General features: G+C 39.7%; 1 protein-coding gene across 2 annotated transcripts in view; it reads left to right on the top strand.

The window, feature by feature from the left end:
- Window positions 1–82: 82 nt before the first annotated feature.
- The window catches only part of SLK (STE20 like kinase), a 71,980-nt gene continuing 51,500 nt past the window's right edge, over window positions 83–20,562 (top strand). The window contains exon 1 of one of the 2 annotated variants that reach the window (XM_034777999.1): window positions 83–1,030. In XM_034777999.1, the coding sequence (XP_034633890.1) occupies window positions 881–1,030 (150 nt within the window). In that variant the 5' untranslated portion in view covers window positions 83–880. The remainder of the gene's footprint in view (window positions 1,031–20,562) is intronic. The other variant, XM_034778000.1, reaches the window with a different exon arrangement.

Genomic DNA, 20,562 nt, shown 5'->3' with positions numbered 1-20,562 from the left:
CGCACACGCGCGCGCGCTAGAGAGGTGAGGCCCGGCTGGGCGAGCGCGCCGCGAGAGACGGTTCCGGACATGGGGGCGAGAGGCGCGCGCGAGCGAGCGAGCGAGTGACTGACTGAGGGAGAAGACGGAGGCCGCCGCGGCTGGAGGAGCCTGACGCTCCGCCCCTCCCCCAGCCGGCCCTGAGCGAGGAGACGCCGGTTGCCGCCCGGAGAGAGAGCGGCCGCCTGGGCTCTGCGCCGGTGAGGAGGAAGCGGGCAGACGCCGTCTCCTGCCCCGGGACCCTGCCGCCCTCCCCGGTGTAACTAGGGGGACCGGACATCCCTTCCTCGGGGGCTGCCGGGGGACCCCGCGCCCCTCAGGGAAAGGAGGCGAATCCCACTGCGGGGAGAGGGGGCCCCAGGTGCCGGCTCCCCCCCCGCCGCGCCAGCGAGCCGTCTCCAGTGGGGTCGGAGCCTCCACCCAGGATGTGAGTGAGGAAGTTCGTGCTTCGTCCCCACCCAGCCTCGGACGCTGAAGCCTCCGTTCCCGGAGACCCGGGCGCTTGTCGCCGATGTGACGGCCCCGCAGCCGGCTGTTGTCGAATAGCGATTCAGGGAGAGACTCGAGGGGGGGGGAAATAACCCAGCCCGCTAAGCACCGAGGGGGATCGCATCCCGCCCCCTGCCTCCGCGCTGCACCACCGGGCCAGGGGCTTTCCACGCGCGGCCGCGTGGGGGGCTCGTGCGGGGCAGCGCACCGGCAAGACACTTCTGAGCTTTTCCCTTGGTGGAGTGAGACCTCGTGAGACGCTGCTCAGAGAGCTGCTGCTGTTCCCACCCTCTGCGGTTTTCTTTTCATTTTGGAACAAGTTTGGTTTTTTTTTTTTTGAAGGGAGGAAAAAATGTCTTTCTTTAACTTTCGTAAAATCTTTAAGCTCGGTGGCGAGAAGAAAAAGAAACAATATGAGAACGTCAAGAGAGACTTGAATCCGGAGGAGTTCTGGGAGATTATAGGAGAGCTGGGAGATGGTGCTTTTGGTAAAGTGTTCAAGGTAAGAGAGAACTTGACAAGTGGCAACTAAGCCTCATGTGATATTGGTTCTTGAAATAAGTGCATCGCAAGCTTACCCTTCTATACAGCCTGTTGTCTGAGGATCTCAAAGCATCCTTCTAACCTAGGTAAGTATTATGCCCATTTTACACTTTGGGAAACTGAGGCAAATAGGTTGTGATTTGCCCAGTCACATAGCCAAACATTGACAGCACTGTGCTACCTGAAATTCCTAATCATCACAAAGAATCATAGAAACTGGAGATGGAAAAGTCCTATTAGGTCATCGGCCCGCCCTCTCCTCCAACCCGCCACTGCTGAGTTGTTCCCTGCTCCTGCATTTTTTTTCCCTCCAGTGTTTTGTTCAGTCTGGCTTTTAATCTGTCAAGGGATAGGCTTCTCTAGTCAGGCATAAGCTCAGTTTTCTTTCCCTGGCTACTTTATCAAACTTAAAAGTAAAATAGATTTAAATGTCTCTTATAGTAGCATGAGTGCTGATCTTGTGATATTTTTAATGAGTTCATTTGCCTTAATAGAATATCTTGTTCTCTTATCAGATTGAATTAAATGCCCCAGGGCTATCCAGGTTTTTCTTTTTTTAAGGATGTGTGTGCTGGCTGTCCTAACTTGTTTCAATGACTTGATATAAAATGTTGAAATATAGCAATATAAGTTATATTTGTATAGGCTATTTACTATCTGAAACTTCACAGAAGAAACCTACATTGTAATAGTTTTAAATTTGTTTCATAAAGACACTATCAGATGTCAAGAAATAAACTCATGCCTTCAAACATTCTTCTCTGCTGACTTTGGGTTTCACACAGAGTGTCAATGCCTCTAGTTTGTTTTATGGAGTGCGTGGTGTTTGATGTTTCTTGATGGCAAGGAGGGAACTGCAGCCTCAAGCTCATTAGGGAGCAGATATGATGCAGGAAGGTGATATCTTGAGCAGATTCATGGGACAGGGATAAAGTGTAGAAAAAAGGATGATGCATTGTTGCTGGAAAGTAACTGTTTCAGTCAAGAAGTTTTCATGTTTAAAATACTACATTTCAGTGGGAATACAAAATGGTTTACACCAGGGGTTCTCAGCCTTTTTCTTTTTGAGTCCCCTTCCCCCCAGCATGCTATAAAAACTCCACGGCCCACCTGTGCCACAACAACTGTTTTTCTGTATATAAAAGCCAGGGTTAGGGGGTAGCAAGCAGGGCAATAGCTTGGGGCCCTATGCCACAGGGGGCCCTACGAAGCTAAATTGCTCAGACTTTGCCTTCGGCCCTGGGTGGCGGAGCTTGGAGCTCCAGGCTTAAGCTCCAGGCAGTGGGGCTTTGGCTTTCCGCCCTGGGACCCAGCAAGCCTAATGCCAGCCCTGCTTGGCAGACCCCTGAAACCTACTCGCGGCCCCCCAGGAGGCCCTGGATCCTGGTTGAGAACCACTGGTTTACATAGTTTTCTTTTCCTCCAGCAAATAGCTGCTATTCTGGACAGAAGCAATCCTGGCATTTTCTTATGTTTCTTTTCCAGATTGTTAGAGGGAATAACGCTTACCATTAACGTTTTTTTAAATTGCATCTGTTGCATGCTTTCCTTTTCATTAGAGCCATGTCTGCGTACAGCGCTGCAGTGACGTAGTTGTACCGATACAGCTGCGCCACTGCAGCGCATCTGTTGAAGAGCTCTCCCGTCAGTGTAAAAAAACTCACCTCTGCGAGTGGCAGAAGGTATGTCGATGGGAGAAGCTCTTCCACTGACATGGCACTGTGCACACAAGCGCTTATGTCGCTGTAACTTATGTCGCTTGGGGGTTGTAATATTTACAAACCTGAGCAACGTAAGTTTTGCCGACATAATCTGTAGTGTAAGATATAGCCAAACTCAGAAAACTTCTTCTAATTCCAGAGTCTGGTTTTCAGGACTCTTCTATGTAAATAACATCCTTTTAAAGGAACACAGAACTTGATTATTTTATTTTTTTTAAAGCAAAGTTGAGATTTTCAAAGCAGGGATTGGTACATCTTCCAAGAAAATGATTGCATGATGTGTATCTAAATCCGTTAGATTGTTTTGAAAATGTCAATCAAATCTGGGTAAAATCATGTAGTGAGCTCCCCTGAGAGCAGCACCAGTGATCTTGTGATACCAGTGCATGATGCAGAACAGTGAAATTGTTCATTTTGGCATTTTGAGTATGAACGAAGTAAACCTAATAAGAGATTTAGCTCCCCCCACAGTAAGTACACATTTTTCAGCAGAAAGTGTGACTTCTAATTTGATGATGTCTCTGCATTCAGAAAACAAAACTTTTAAATGCTGAAGTTGTTCACAATTTTAACAATTTTCAAACTAAAAATATTTTTAAAGACTATTGGTATTTAGATTATAGTATTAAGAATGACACTTGGAATTCCACAGTCTTGTGAGAGAACAAGTAACAAACTTTTTTAGTTGAATGCAAAAATCTGTCAATTTTCACATATTTTAACACTACTGAAAACTCCCTCAATTTTAAAAAATGGAAAGTGGCAGATAACTAGCAGTAGGATTGCTCATATTTTCTGAGGAAGATGTCTAAACTACACATCCTATATGTATTGTAGCTTGTTCACTGAGGCTGTTACACAGAAACTTCTTAGTTCCAAGTGTTGGAGTACGTCACAATCTTAACTCCTTTACATATCCTGGCGGTTTCTAAACAGAGACGCATAACATGTTTGACTAAAATTATTGGAAAGATGTTGAATTATTTCAATAAAGCAGATCCGTTGCCTTTTAAAGACAATTTGTATTTAGTGATTTATAAAACAACGAATTCATACCAACACATTTTGGAAAAACTACTTCCTCGCCTCCTTCCTCCCCTCCTCTCCCCCGCCTCCAAATTATCTTTCTGAGCATGCCATTCTTTGCTAATGTCATTAATGTGCTTTAGTACTCTGTGTGTGTGTGTGTGTGTGTATATATATATATATATATATATATATTACTAACTACATCTTGAATACCAATAAATGGTTAAATTACAAAGCAAGTATAAATAAATCTGCTGAAAAGTGATTAGAGCTAAGCTTTATCTGGCATCCAGAAGGGGGTGGGGCAAATAGAGCTGTTCAGTCACAATTCCATTCTGAAACTAACAGCCAAACCATGTTAGTTAAGTAGATCCCGGATCTCAAAGCCTTTTTACCCAGTGAATCTAAATCAAGCCACCTTTGTTATCTTGCATAAAAGCAGTGAAGAGTACTCAAGTGTCTTCTCATAGAAGTATTAGTTTTTATTCCTTGAGTGAACATAATTTTCATGGATACCTGAATGTCAGAAGCTTAAGGGAAATAACATACTACTTCCACAGCCCAGTTTTCTCTGAATTGGATTTAAGTAGACTAAAACATCGTTTTATGTTAAGACCCTAGGAACCTTTGTGTAAATGTCCGTATTCTCAAAGTTTCAGCAGATTTACAATAAAAGAACACTAAACAAATCAGATTTTGTTTCTTGGGTATTTAATGCAAAACAAAGATCAGGGTGCTTACTTGATATAGCTTACATTTATAGAAACATCTTTTAAGTAGTCATAATTCATTTTCAGTTGACAAAATATGCTTAAGCAACCCCCTAAAACAACATTTTTCTTGAATGTATTTGTTACTATTGGTCATATGAAATTGACTTGATTAATTTTATTAATGTAAATTTATTTAATACAGGATATATTAACCTAACAAAATGTAGTTGAAGTCTTTAGGTTATCTAATTTGTGGGTTAAATTTTTTTCTGCTAATGGTATGGTTCTTTTTCTCTTCCTAATCATTTATCTGCTTCCAGTTCAATTCAGTTTTATTAGATTGCATATGACATGTCTCTTGCAAATACAAAAAGAAAAATATACACAATCTAAAACAAAAACATCCATATAATTTAAAATGTCAATCAGAAATGCATAAAAACTCTTCTTTGGTACAATGCTAAAAGACCAAAAATTGCCACTGATGTAATTACTACTAGGGTTTGAGAAAATACTTAAAACATCTTTTGAAATGATGTTAAAAAAAAAAAAAAGGGAGAGGTAAAATCCACTGTGCTCTCAGAAGCTGAAAAATTCTGTAGTTCAAAAATAATGAGGTAGCTCTTCCAACACTCTAGATTTACATGGGCAAAAACAAAAATGTGAAGGAACTTGTTCATATCTGCCTCTAAGGATAGCAATTTCCATGGTTTGGAATCTCGGTTAAATGAGGATTTGATAACTCATTAAAATAAAAACATGACCATCTTCAAAGTAGAGAACCAAAAGGCAAACTTAGACTCCTGAATCACAGCCAGATCTTCTTTTTGGGTAATATCTTTCACTGTCTGTTGGAGTAGTTGATGATGCTGATTAAAATATATTGACAATAACCGAGTAATATAAAATCTCAAGCTAGCTATAATAAATTGGAGAGTCTTATACCATGGAAACAATACACAGGTTGTTCTTCCCATCTCCTGAAGGCAAAGATGGGGCAGTCTATAATCTGAAAGAGTACAGATCTTAAACCAAAATTTAAGAAAAGCAATACAAGCTCTACTATGTACAGTTCTACTAATAAAAACACCTACCATGTCACATAAAAGCCAAGGTGGAGGGGGTGAGAAAATGAAGGAATAAAGTTTCTTAAAAAATTATTTGAATGATCGCTAAGTCCGAAACTTGGCCTCTAAACCAAACTTCGACCCCGCAGAGAATCTGCCTTATTTCAGCATTACAAATTCCTGGCGCTGTGGCAACTCTGTTCCCCCATGCAAGCAGGTAGAACAGAGCACCCCTTGAGCAGAACTAAGGGCCTTTTGTTTTAAGTCTTTATGATAACGTGACGAATGGCCCGGATGATGAAACTTTATCCCTAAGTAAGTAAAAGCAGAGACTTGTTCTACAAGGTGGCCTTCTATCTTCCACTCAATTTCAAGAGGATTCTTCCTAAATATCATGATGATGGTCTTATTCTAATTGAGAACCAGGTCTCAAAGTGCACTAAAAAGATCTCATAACTGGCAGAGTCCTCTTGAAGTTAGCAATAAAACAACCATGTCATCAGGATAACTCTTGTTACTATATTCCAGTTCAATAAATAGTACAAACTTTCTGGTCCTGAAAGCATTTGTACTGATCTGCTCATGTCGTCTTAGCCCGGGCAGGCTGAAATGGGCTATCCATGCATTCAGGTTCATTAACTTACTGAACTTCTAAATAACATTTAGCAATATCTTTGATACTAGTTAGTTTTTAATTGAACTATTTATAAGTTTTACCTAATATTCCCACTGTAAATATCTCCCAGCTAGATCAGGGTGGCTACATAACTGGAGACTGCTGCTGGTCTTTCTCATATTATAGGGATGGTTAAGGTTGGATAAGGCTTTTCATTCTAGTTAGTTTTCAGGCACTCAAAACTTCCACTTTTTAGGCAGATTTCCTGCCCCCCCCCTCTCTTCCCCCCCCCCCCCCCCCCGTTTGCTGTGTGCTGGAGGTTAATTGTTTAGGGAGTTTGAACAAAAACAATTGTTACTTCTGAGTATGAGGAGAGTGGAGGGGGAAAAACTTTCCCTATTGTTTTTATATATTTGAAAATTTTCAGGGAGAATGAAAATCACTTTTTTTTTAGGGGGGGAAATAGTTCTGATACAAATTCTTTGATTTCATCAAGGTCTGACTCTTTGGAAAATCATTTTGGGGATGGTCTACTCGTGGTTGTAGCTACAATTTAAATTGATTTAGAAAGTGATTTGGTTAAATTGGTGATACTTATGTGGTCTCTCTTTTTTCAGATTAAAAGGCCATATATTTAATTCAATTCAATAAGGAATTATTTTAAACTAAATCAATATAGGGAACTCAAACTGAAATTAAGAGCTACCACATAACAGGTTTCATCAAATCACTTTATAAACTGATTTATTTAATATGGTGTTCAGATTGTGGGTAAACAAGCCTTTGGTGTACATAATGTTGTTCATGGGTTGGTCTTGCTATACTCCTAAAATTCACTGCTAAGGATCCTGTATTTTACATGTATGCATGACTAATTTAACTGCAAGAATGCCCCACTTAGCCCTCTGAATCAATCAGAAGTGGCCAGGATCCACTTCCAGTTTAATCTGCCAGTTTGGCTTGTGAGAAGAAAATTACTTACCCTTCTGTAAGCTAATGAAGTGTTATGATCTTTCCTAACCTCTAGGAAGTGTTTTCCACCCAGGCTCCTCTAGAGGATGCTCTGCCAATAAGTCTACTCCCTACAATCTCTTGGCCTAAGTGCAGTATCCTATTTCTATATACAGTTGTTCATCAGAAAAAGTTGTCTTGCAAATATTTTAATTCTTCAAAAATGTTCATGCTTCTTGTTTTGTCCAGTGTGATAGACCCAGACCAGTTGGGAACAGCAGAGTAGTAGAAGGGAGATATACTGGCCACTGGATAAGCAGTTTTCTGTTCCCTGAGTGACCAGAGCAGGGGCTGCTCCAGGCTAATGAGAACACCTGACTCCAATTAACCTGCTAAGAGTCAGGTGAGGCAGTTAAGCACCTGACTCTAATTAAGGCCCCTCTGATGCTATAAAAGGGCTCACTCCAGTCAGGCCAGAAGAGGTCAGGGGAGAGGAAGTGCGTGTGCGGAACTGGGAGCAAGAGGTGTGCAAGAAGCTGAGAATGAGTAGGCGTACTGCTGGAGGACTGAGAAGTACAAGCGTTATCAGACATCAGGAGGAAGGTCCGGTGGTGAGGACAAAGAAGGTGTTGGGAGGAGACCATGGGGAAGTAGCCCAGGGAGTTGTAGCTGTCGTGCAACTGTACCAGGAGGCACTCTAGACAGCTGCAGTCCACAGGGCCCTGGGCTGGAACCCAGAGTAGAGAGCGGGCCCGGGTTCCCCCCAAACCTCCCAACTCCTGATCAAACATAGGAGGAGTTGACCTGGACAGTAGCTTCTACCAGAGGGGAAGGTCTCTGGATTGTTTCCCGACCCACAGGGTGAATCTGTGAGGTGAGCAAATCCGCCAATAAGCGCAGGACCCACCAAGGTAGAGGAGGAACTTTGTCACACCAGTTATTGTCCTAGGTCTAGGGTTACAAAACTTTGGCTCATGTTAGATGTTCACAGGACCTGTACTGTTTTCTTATCAGAATTCAGAAAATCCAAATCCTGTTTTGCTCTATATGAAGGCAACAAGAGTTTCCCAACTTCATTTTTGACTTGGCATTTTTGCTGGCTTAGCATAGGTATACGAAGTGGTGAAATTTCCTTGGCCTAACAAAGCCCATTCTTCTCTCTACTGTTGGTTTTTGGGTTGAAAGAGAGAAAGTTGTCCAGAACAACCACAGTCTCCAATTTTTCCAAATTTTCTACTAAACCTAATCTAGACTGGAAAATGTTTGCTGGTACAGTTGTACTGGGAAACCCACCTAATGTAGATGCAGCTTATATTGGCAAAAATTACTTTTGATGGTATAATTTATACAGTTTCCCCAAGCAAAATAAGCTATACCAGCAAAAGCACTTTTATGCCTCTATATGTGTTACGGTGTTTTGGGGTCCACCAAGACTAGCAAGGGATTCTGTCTCTGGCTGCCCTGTAACCTTGGGTGGGGATCTTTATGCTGTGCAGAAATAGTTCAGATCCTGGACACCGGTAGCAAGCCCACAAACGTAAGGTCTCAGGCTCTCACCAGCCTAGTTACTCTTTGCAGGGTGACACTGTGACATTACCTAGGGTACAGTCTGGACTGATAGACAACTGTGTCCCCTCAATTCCCCAGTCTGGGGTGCCTTTTACACTACTTTGTTATGAGAGCAATCACTTCTGGTCTGCTCTCACACTGTCTCCAGCATGTAAATCACTCCCAGCTATACTGTGAGGGCTATAGCCAGCCACTCATGAATTACACTGCAGGACAACACCAGCAAACTTCCAGTCCCAAACTTCCCCCCAGTAATGTGCATCTTGTATTGCAGAGCACCCTCCTGGACAATACAAGCTCATATAAAGTCAGTCATTTATTAATAGAAAATGATATGCACAAATCTTGTTATCCCAAATGGAATTTCCCAGACACTTCAACCCAAACACATTGGTGTAGATAAAACAACAAAACAAATGTATTAACTACAGAAAGATAGATTTTAAGTGACTACAAGTAATGAGGTATACAAGTCAGACTTGGCTACAAAGAAATATAGAATTTTTTTTTAACCTGCCCCCTCTCTCCTGCCGAGGAGTGGCCACTTAATCAGGTGGTGATCCATTTGATTTTGTTGACACCTGGATGAGGCATTTGGCTAGCCTTTTGTCTCTGGTGAACTTATTTGTGACTGACCTCCAGAACATATTGGAACATGTCTTGGTTATATTATACAGTGAAATCTTATGTCTTTACTAGGGCTGTCAAGCGATTAAAAAAATTAATTGTGCAATTAATGATAGAATACCATTTATTTAAATAGGTTTTGGATATTTTCTACATTTTGAAATATATTGATTTCAATTATAACAATAAAAAGTGCACAGTGCTTACTTTATGTTTTTGTTTTTTACAGTGCAAGTAGTTGTATAAAAAATACTATATTGTTTTTCAATTCACCTAATACAAGTACTATAGTGCAATCTCTTTAGAGCCTACAAATCCACTCAGTCCTACTTCTTGTTCAGCCCATCGCTCAGACAAAAAAGTGTGTTTACATTTACGGGAGATAATGTTTCCAGCTTGTTTACAGTGAGAACAGGAGTTTGCATGGCGTTGTTGTAGCCAACATCGCAAGATATTTATGCGCTAGATGCACTAAAGATTCATATGTCCCTTCATGCTTCAACCATCATTCCAGAGGACATGCATTTCATGCTGATAATGGGTTCTGCTTGATAACCATCCAAAGAAGTATGGACTGACGCATGCTCATTTTCATCATCTGAATCGGATGCCACCAGCAGAAGGTTGATTTTCTTTTTTGGTGGTTCGGGTTCTGTAGTTTCCACATCGGAGTGTTGCTCTTTTAAGACTTCTGAAAGCATGCTGTACACCTCGTCCCGCTCAGGTTTTAGAAGGCACTTCAGATTCTTAAACTTGGGTTGAGTGATGTAGCTATCTTCAGAAATCTGCATGGGTACCTTCTTTGCTTTTTGTCAAATTTCCAGTGGAAGTGTTCTTAAAACGAACATGTGCTGGGTCATCATCCAAGACAGCTATAACATGAAATATATGGCAGAATGCAGGTAAAACAGAATAGGAAACATACAATTCTCTCCCAGGGAGTTCAGCCACAAATTTAATTAATGCATTCTTTTTTTAACAAGTGTCATCAGCATGGAAGCATGCCCTTTGGAATGGTGTCCGAAGCACAAAGGGCTACATAAGTGCCATGCGAACACCTGTTCTCGCTTTCAGGTGACGTAAATACAAAGCAGGCAGCATTATCTCCCATAAATGTAAACAAATTTGTTTGTCTTCAGCCAATCACTAACAAGAAGTAGGACTGAGTGGACTCGTAAAACTTTAGAACCTACATTGTTTTGTTTTTGAGTGCAGTTATGTAACACAAGGTTCTACATTTGTAAGTTGCACTTTCAGGATCAAGATTGCACTACAGTACTTGTATGAGGTGAACTGAAAAATACTATTTCTTTTGTTTGCCATTTTTACAGTGCAAATATTTGTAATAAAAATAACATTATAAAGTGAGTACTCTTTACTTTGTATACGCTGTTGTAATTGAAATTAATATATTTGAAAATGTAGAAAAACATCCAAAAATATTTAATAAATTTCAATTGGTATTCTATTGTTTAACAGTGAGATTAAAACTGTGATTAATTGACAGCCCTAATCTTTACATAAAATATTGCCACACATGTTTTACCAGGAAAATAATGATCAGCAAATCATGAGTTTTCAAATGATATCTTACACAGTATGCTTTGTACAATATTTAACATAGTCTTGTATAAATGGGTCAGTATAGGGGAACAGATCCCAATAGTGCTTCCAATCCCAAGTCTCCTTAAATAAATCCTTCCTGATTTCTTAAGTACCAGACACTCTGACCTTTCCCCTGGTTCATTACCCCTGATGACGTGAAGCCAGCCTCCCCAGGTATCCACTTACTTTAGCATACGCACTCAATGCAGTTTGCACACCAGAGACCTGATTGGGGTAAAAATAAAAGTTTATTCAATGAAAAATCACAAATTAAAAGCTAAAATAGTAAGGGGAAGCAAACATCTACAAGTTACACAGAAAATAAACATAAAAATGCAACTTCAAGTTTTACACTTTCATATTAGATAAAATCCCTTTCCTAATACAAGTTATCTATGGCCTTAAGACATACCCTTTACCTATAGGAGGGATCCAACATTCACAGACAGCCTCCTGGCCGGAGGCTGTCCCTCCAGTTCTGGATAAAAACCTTCAGTACCACCCCTCCCCCACCCTCTAACCAAGAGTCACCATGGACTTTCAGAGTGGGTAAATTCCCTCTTGATTTGATAGCCAGGATGGTCTGTGTCTTCTTATTAATCTGTAATGGTTTGGTTTTGTATAAACACTTGGCTTGGGAGGTGCTCACTGCCCTGCTGTGAGGTGTAGATGAAATTGTACAGATTATGAGCACAGTTCTCTATATACATAAATACCTATATTCATAAATAGAATCTGTATAAAGCTCATAATGACTAAGTTCAGAACATTACAAGCTTTCATAAAAGACTGTACTCAATATACTTTTATAGTACAATAATACAGTATGCAATCAGTTGGCTTAACTGTTCATTTTGGGGGTTTAAAACTTCTGTTCTCCCCTTAGGACCCTGATTGTCACACCTTTATATACACTAGGGATTTGGCTGGTGTAGAAATGTGGGCAGTGGTGGTGTGTTTTTTTTTGTTTGTTTTTAAACACAAGTCATCCCCCTAACAGACATTTTCATACTGGCAAAAGTTTCTAGTGTAGATGTGGCACACCGTATTCACTAGAAAATATGTTCTCTCAATAGAGACTTATTGAGATCTATCCCAGGCTGTTCCAGTCCTCAGGTGTTTTGTTTATTGGGACTGAGGTTAAATTAACCTTCCTTTACTGTTTTATTTATATTAGGAAAGTGGCTTCACAGTGAGGGTCTACTTATTATTATTGTCTCTATCCTAGCTTGTAACTTTTGTCTAATACATAAAGGAGAAGTTCTTCTCTTCCTTCTAGTTTCTTTTAGGGTGTATACCCATTTAGTTCCATTTAAATTTTGCATGCTGCCATGTTTTACGTTAAAGTTTCAGCACTGGAAAAAACCTAGTCTGGAGTAAGGAGGTGAGTGGAGTTGAATTGGCAAGCAGATCAAAAAATAAGTTTTTGATTGGCTATCATGTGAAATCTGAAATCTGCACAAGGAGTTATAACCCATTGGTCTGCATTTGGAAACCCTGGGGCACAGGGAAAACAAAGCAGGTAGAAAATTCTTCCTTTATCAAATTATTGGTATCTTCCATTCCAATGCAGGTGAATCAGTAATACTAATCAAATGAAGCTAAGTGCACCCAGAGATTTTAGTACACAAAAAATCAGTGGAGGATTTTTGGTAGTCTTGATTCAAAATTGTTTTTGTATTTATAAAATATTTTGCTCTAATCTGTCTCGACTCATAGCTTCATGTATAAACTGAAAAAATGCATGTTTTTTCTTTTCATTATCTGAACATAAGGTCTGGAACGGATAATAGCTTTCTTTGTTGTATTCGACTATTGCATAAATACATGTTAAATATGTCAGTATGGGGAGCAAATAGTTTAGACTATTAATATATTTGAATATAAGTGAAAAATAGCCTTATTGTAACGGATGTAGGTGTTTACTGTTAGGCTGTGTTGGGAATTTCATAAACAGCTAGACGCAAATTAATTTCTCCTTTTTAAAAAAAGATATGAATAGTGAAATAATGAAATTGCACTTGTCACGAATTCAGATTGGATTTCCATTTAGGTACTGTTACTTTTTGTCAGAAATGGGCAATGAGAGGTGGAGAAGAAACAAGTCAGGGTACATTTATGCTACAAGCGCTGCAGCTGCACCGCTTTAGTGTAGATCAGGGGTAGGCAACCTATGGCACGCGTGCCGAAGGCGGCACACGAGTTGATTTTCAGTGGCACTCACGCTGCCCGGGTCCTGGCCACCGGTCCGGGGGGCTCTACATTTTAATTTAATTGTAAATGAAGCTTCTTAAACATTTTAAAAACCTTATTTACTTTACATACAACAATAGTTTAGTTATATATTATAGACTTCTAGAAAGAGACCTTCTAAAAATGTTAAAATGTATTACTGGCATCCGAAAACTTAAATTAGAGTAAATAAATGAAGACTCGGCACACCACTACTTACTACAGTGATGGCAGGGGTTTTTCCATCGCTGTACTAAATCCACACACACACACCCCCGAGATAGGTAGCTAGGTTAATGGAAAGAACTGTCGACCTAGGTAGCCTACAGCAGGGCTTAGGTCAGCATCACTATGCGTCTCATGGGTGTGAATTTTTTACACCTTTGGGCGACCTATCTAGGTTGATCTGCGTTTTAGATGTAGACCACACTTCAGTTTATTTTTACTCAGATGTAACATGAATTCTTAAAATAACAGCATTGTTTACTGTTATTTAATTAAAACACTTACAAACTCATATTCTTTATTTACTCTCTACTTCCTAAGTATAGCTCATCATTGCGTTAAGCAGGCCTAAGGAGTTTGTCTTCTGGATATGGCTTTTGAAACAAAGATGAAAGCTTACCATGTGTAGAAAACTAAGGATTTTTTTTAGTCTCACTGATCAGCTTGGTCAGCTGCTCAAAGTCAAAACTATCCTTAATGTTGCAGTGCCCCAGGAAGTATGGAGAGAGAGTGTTAACTTTAGTTTTCACACTATTGTAAATCATTTTATTAAAGAACATGAGACTATCAGGTAAGAATAAGGCAGTCTTTCTCATGATTAAACAGTAAGAAACAGTCTTGTTGCACATAGCTGTGTATGCTTCCTTGTTGCCTCTGTCACTTTGGGGTTTTGAGAGGGAGTGGGTAGAGCAGGAAAAACTTACCTACAACCAGTAAACTATTGTCTGAGAATTTTACTATTTATATTTTTAATGGATCCCTACTGAAGATGGTCATCTTTCTTCTTTATAAAAGGTTTCTCTTCATCATACCCACACCAATGAAATGTTTTAAATAAGCAAGATGGATACCACAAGTTGTTTAATGCCCCCTCATTTTCTGTATATCCTTATGTGTCATTTGGTGTATGAGAGTTATGCACTGTGGGTCCTGATCATATAAATAATATGTTGTCTACATTTTACTCTTGAATGCAGTGAGCACGCAAGGGCACAGAGGATAAATATAGAATATGTTCATGATCACTCCCTTTCCTTTACCAGGCAGTCATCTTTTCCAAAGTGTGAGCTCAGCTATATAAATTGTTCTGACACTCTAGTTAAGTACCTTATTTGAAATAGGAAACGCTTACTTTAATTTCTGATGAGCTTTCTAGTACTCTGCATCACCTATACTTACAAAATTTCTAATTTTTAAGATCCAGAAATCTATGCATAGTCTATTATAGTTAACAATCTATCTGTAACATCTTGAACTGTTACTGACATTTTTATTCTCCAGATTGTTTGTATATACTTTATATAGTAGGACAGATGCAACCATTTAAGGTTGTACAGCCATTTCCATAATAAAGTCCTATTTTCGAGCTGTCATAACTTTGAACAGTGTTTAAGCATTACATTTTTCATGATCTGTTTATGAAGTTGTGTTTTCTTGAATGTTCATCCTCTTCTGAGGGAGAAAAGTTCTTGATTTTGCTTGCTTTTAACAGGCCTTACATTTAAAGTGGCTAAAATTTTAGAGTTGCATCTTTGGTATGAAAATAGTCCTCAGAGGAGCAATACACACACATTCTAGGTGAAATTGTTTTACATTTGACTAAATTATGAAAATCATACTTGAGAGAATGCTATACATGTGTATATTTGTTTTGGATTATTTAAGTGGTGCACGAGAAAACTTTTTGCCACTCTTCTTTGGTTAGGGAACTGAGGATGGAGTTCCTGGTGTGGGAGAGTGAGTTATGTTTATCCAAGACTATACAGATGGCTCCCTTTCAGTGGTAGTTCTGTCTGGGAATCTTAGGCATTCTCTTTGTGGTATGAACATAAGTACGAAAACTTTGTATTGTTCCTCTTTCTCTCAGAAAAGTACTTTATTTTTCATTTTTATTTCCAGTGCAAAAAGAAAATGATTTCCTTTTGTCTGTCTTCCTTCCCACTCTGGTTTCCTTTCTACCCCTATCCAAGGAAGTGGAATCCCTGAAGAGAAGCTGAATCTTCAGTTAGATGCATCTTGAGTTCAGGAAATAATACGACTACTTATCTCTTATATAGCACTTTTCATGAAAGGGACATGAGTGGAAATGCAACATTTCCCAAAAACCTGAAGTCAGGTGATCCACTTGCCTTTTAAAAGCCTGAATAGAGGTCTACAGTAGGGCATCTGAGCTCTGAGGCGCTGCCCTGGGTCAGTCTTTGGAACAATCTGAGTGTAAATTTTAAAGATGTTTCTGTATTGATTTTCATACCTATTATTCCAAACAGTGCATCATCAGTACTGGTATAGACAAAGTTATACCTTTTTACCATTGTCTTTAACCCTACTCAGACCATGATAGTAGAATAACTTTTGCCATATTTACACCAGAGGTTCCACCATTGGTGGAGGGTTAACTATGGAACGCAAGTCATGAAAATTTCTAAGGTAAACAAGGCTTAACTGTTCTCAAGTCTGTGTGGAACTAAAGTCTTGTTTAGGGGACTGTTTAAATATATATTTGTTTCTCTTCTTGTTAAGAAAAGACACACAAGTCCTTTTATTAGCTAACCCTAGCTACTCAATGCAGTGACAGTATAGCAATCAAAAAGCCTTAAGTGATTCAAACAGGAAATGAGTCATAGCCTATGATACATGTTTTGGGAAACCCTGGGTCTTGTAAAGGGCATTCTTGTCCAATGACATTTGTCTTTCTGCAGCCTTGATCAAGGGTGGCTGGTAGCACACAACCAAGTCATACCTGACGCAAGGAATTTATACCCCCCCCCCCCCTTTTTTTTTTTTTAAAGCTCTGGAGCCTGAAGTATCACCTTTTTAGTATTTTGCCTTAAAAACAACAACAAAACCCCCTAAGTAATGAATGAAATTAAAAATTTATATGGCTAATGCCAGGTTGCACAGTTTTATATGAAGAAATATCAACATTAGTTATATGCGTATTCTTACTTCCCTTTATGCTTGTCTTTTGATAGTCTGTCACATTTCGCCCAACCACTTAAGTACACTTACCATCTTCCAGTAGGAGGTACAACTTTGTGTAGGCCAGTTCATGATATTGTACTATGTGAATATTACATGGTAAACCATACTTAGATAACTTACTCTGTGCTATACTTCACTTTCTAGTAAGTGAAAATGTGTTACCATACAAAGCATTGTAATTTAATTCTAAATCCCGAGCTCTTTGAATGATTAGATTATCAGTGCTGCTTCACTAATACATGTTGTAGTAGCTCCCTGTGGTAATTTATACAGTTAAATATTTAATACTTGTGAAACTTGCACACAGTTTTGGGATGGTTTACAGAAAAAATCAGTATTCATTTTATTGGTGTAACTATAAATGTTTAACATTCAATTCCACAGTGTATAAGTATCTATTTCCACTCAAATATTTAAGAATGTTTAAAAGAAAGCACATCCAATATATGCTGAAAATATTTAGTGGTGTTTGTATTCTGACCTGCCATAAAACTTAGCTAGACCAGGCTCAGTAAAACAAGGAATCATAAAATACAAGTGGAAAAGTAGACTTTATTTGTATTGAACAACAGCTCAAGGTACTGCAGTAACAAATTACTGTTTAGAAATTTGTCTCCAAAGGATAACTAATATTGAATATGTAGTCACACATACTGACAAAATGCATATATTAGAAAATTTACATAAACCAGAAACATACAAGGATGAGCACTGAAGAATAGTAAATTGCAAGATGCTGTACATGTGCAGTTTCACTTGTACAATACATTATGCTGTGTTGGAAAAATATGATCATATAACACACTCTAAACATGTAGACACCAAGTTGCAGCATTAAGGTTGAACATTCAACTTTAAAATTTCCTGATGTATGTTTTTGTGTGCAGCCTTACTCCTACATTGACAGTTTTTCACATTCCATGTTGCTTATATGTATAAATACATGTATATTTATATAAAACATTTATTCAGGAGGATCTGGAGAGATCCAGGCTGCTTCCCTTAGGCTGCTCAGTTATATTTTAAAAGCCCATTGTTGTCCTTTCCGATTGTGTAACCATTCTTTGAAACAAATATTCAAACTCAAAATCTGGCTACAGGATGGTACTTTACTGGCCTCAGCACATCTTCATACATCATAATAATGTCTGTTTACTTTTGGTGAGTCTAATAGTTTACCTGTCAAGAAGAAAGTAAACCGAGTGAAATTAAAACATTGTGCTACGATACAGTAACCAAACCAAATTGATAAATTAACTTGCAGTAGCATGCAAAATGTCCCAATCCCTTTTCAAATGCCAAGGAAGTCATAGTTCCACCCCTAAAAACCTCACAATTTTAGAGAGAGACAACAAGCCAATCTTTTATGCAGTTAGTGTTGTCAGTTCTGAAATCTAAAGTACATTAAACTGAATGAGACAGTTTAAAATAAATGGAATTTAATCTTAAAATAACATGGTCTGGTGTACATTTTGTTCATTTCATATTTCAATAAAAACTTCAATTTTGTTTAAATTAAGCTAATGCAAAGTTCTAAAACAACTGCAAAGAGCAAGAATAGTCAAAATCAATTGTGTTACTGCCTAGGATCTGCCAGTCTAGAGCTATTAAGTTACTCTGGTGACATGTCTGTTTCAAGTAGGGCAGGGATTAACTACTGCTTTTCTGTAATGACTGTTTTTTAATCCGCCTAGTTTTCGTACAGCTTCATAATGAAGGCAATTGCAGTTGCAATTGCCAACATGTCTCCTTTTATTTCATTCTTATTCTTGAGCAACAGATGAGCAATTCTTTCTTGGTTGAGGAAAGCAAAATGTCAAATTGTTCTTTACAAAGAGCCCAAAAACTTAATGCTTAAAGGACTGGATCTTGTCTTGAGAAATATTCAGCCAAGCCCTTGACTCTCCTTCTAGCAAGCAGTCCAGTGAGGAAAAGAGCTTTAGCTTTGGCCAGGATACAATAAGCTTGATAAGACGTGGACTATGCATTAGGTAATTTATTCTTGCTGTGCCCCACATGTCTCATGATACTCTGAGCACAGAATTATGTTCCAGAATCAAAGCTTTCTTTTAAAAAAAATATTTCTAATTATTTACACAACTTTGCTAATGCATGGTAGCCAACCCAAGGTAAAATCCAAGTGAAGACAAGTCAGTTTGCAGTTTTCACCCAAGTAAGGCCTTGTCTACACTACAGAGTTTTGTTGACGAAAGTCCGCTTTAGTCAACAAAACAGTGCAGGTGTACAAACTACAATGCTCCTTCCGCCAACAAAATTATCTTGTTTTGTCAACAAAATAAAACCACCTCAATGAGAGGCATAGAGCTTTTTGCGGCAAAGTTAGATAGAAAAAGTGTCAGTGTAGACACTGCATTTGATTATGTTGCTGTAAATGGCCTCCAGGAGGTGTCTTACAATGCCCGTCCTGACCGCTCTGGTCAGCAGTTTGAACTTCGCTGCCCTGCACTCAGGTGCACAGGCATCTGCCCTTCCCCCTTTAAAGGCCTGGGAATTTTTGAAATTTCGCTTCCTGTTTGCTCGGTGTGGACAGCAAACATTATATCTTCCCAGCTGACCATGGTAGTGCCATGCAGCAAACGCTCTCCTGCTTGGAGCACATCTGAGTTATTGGATGCAGTCCCAGCTTTGCTCCAGCCATAGGAACTTCAGTACCTATGGTCAGACTTCTCATGGCATGTTGAAGACGGGCTACAAATGGGACATGCATCAGTGCTGTGCGAAGAAAAATGAGCTGAGGCAGGCGTACCAGAAGGCGCTGAAGACGTGCCGCTTCTGTAAGGAGCTAGACGTCTTCCTTGGTGGTGACCTCAAGAGCCCTGTGGATACTTCAGTGTAGCTAGAGAGAGTGGACAGCAGAATCAACCCCAAGGATGAAGTTGTGGATGAGGAGGTAGAATTGGAGGAGGATGTGGAGCACACAGCAGAATTGTCCAGTGGCGCGGCGAGTCAGGATCTCTTTTCCACTCAGGAGGGATCTAACCGGCCCCAGCAGTCCATCTCTGGTGCACATGATGCAGGAGAAGAGAGCTTTGGTAAGTGATCTTTTTGAGTTGATGCTGCTTGGTTATCTGAGGTGGAGCTGTCCTTTGCTCCCTATATTCTAGAAAGGAGGGAAGGGATAGAAATGTACAAGACAGTCATCATGTCAGCTGCTCTGTGAATGCCAAAATTAAACTGGTGTTGTTTCTCTCCATGGCACATAGCAGGTCAGGCACCTCTGATACGTGTTCAGATTGGGTGCTCATGATATACTGCATGACCAGCCACGATGTGTTCATAACAGTGACCACAACAGTAGAGAGCAGTGCAGGATTCATCCTTTGAGACAGATGGCAGGCTCTCGGTAAACAGCAGCCATTGAAAAATGCAGTGAAACACAGAAGCCTATGTAGTGATGGGATGGAAAAAACCTGCATCATGGGATGTTGAGCATGCCCCCATGACGCACTGTGATCCACTTTGCCTCCCCACAACTCCTAGCTGCAACAGGTAGCAAGTAGCACAGTGGGATAGCTACCCACAGTGCACTGCTCTGTCTGTCGATGCTAGAACACCACCTGTGATCACGCTCTGCCGACAGGAGCGTTGTGTGAACATGCACAAGTGATGTAATTATGCCAGATTTTGATCATTGATGTAACTTGCATCGACAAAACTCTGTATTGGAGACAAGGCCTTAGCTGTTGGAGGTAAAACCTTAGGCCTGCTCATAAGACTATGAGGAAAGCCTAGAGTTTACCTCAACTTGCTAACTTGTGTGAAAACAGCAAACTGACTTGCCTTCACTAGGATTGTACCTCTTGTTAGTTACCATGTATTAGCTAACATGATTTAAGAATACACCTTTTTTCCTTGTGAAAATTATCCCCCAAGTCTATAAATACTGTAGCCTGAAACAATAGCTCAGAGATGTGAACTCCTCATTTATCTGAGTAGGGTGGTAACTCTGAAATTTAATAACCATTTAAATGGCAACGCTTAACTGTTTCACTACTGATAAGCTTAGTAAAAATATCCATTTTAAGGCTGCCCTAAAGACACTATACCAGCATAGCAGTGTCTTCATTGCCCTCTAGTGTTGATGCAGCCTACACTACTGCTGTGGGAATTCTGTGCCAAAAAATTAAAAATTC

The sequence above is a fragment of the Trachemys scripta genome, chromosome 7 (assembly GCF_013100865.1).
Source record: "Trachemys scripta elegans isolate TJP31775 chromosome 7, CAS_Tse_1.0, whole genome shotgun sequence".
Classification (NCBI taxonomy): Eukaryota; Metazoa; Chordata; order Testudines; family Emydidae; genus Trachemys; species Trachemys scripta.
This window is presented reverse-complemented; position numbering and strand designations above follow the sequence as displayed.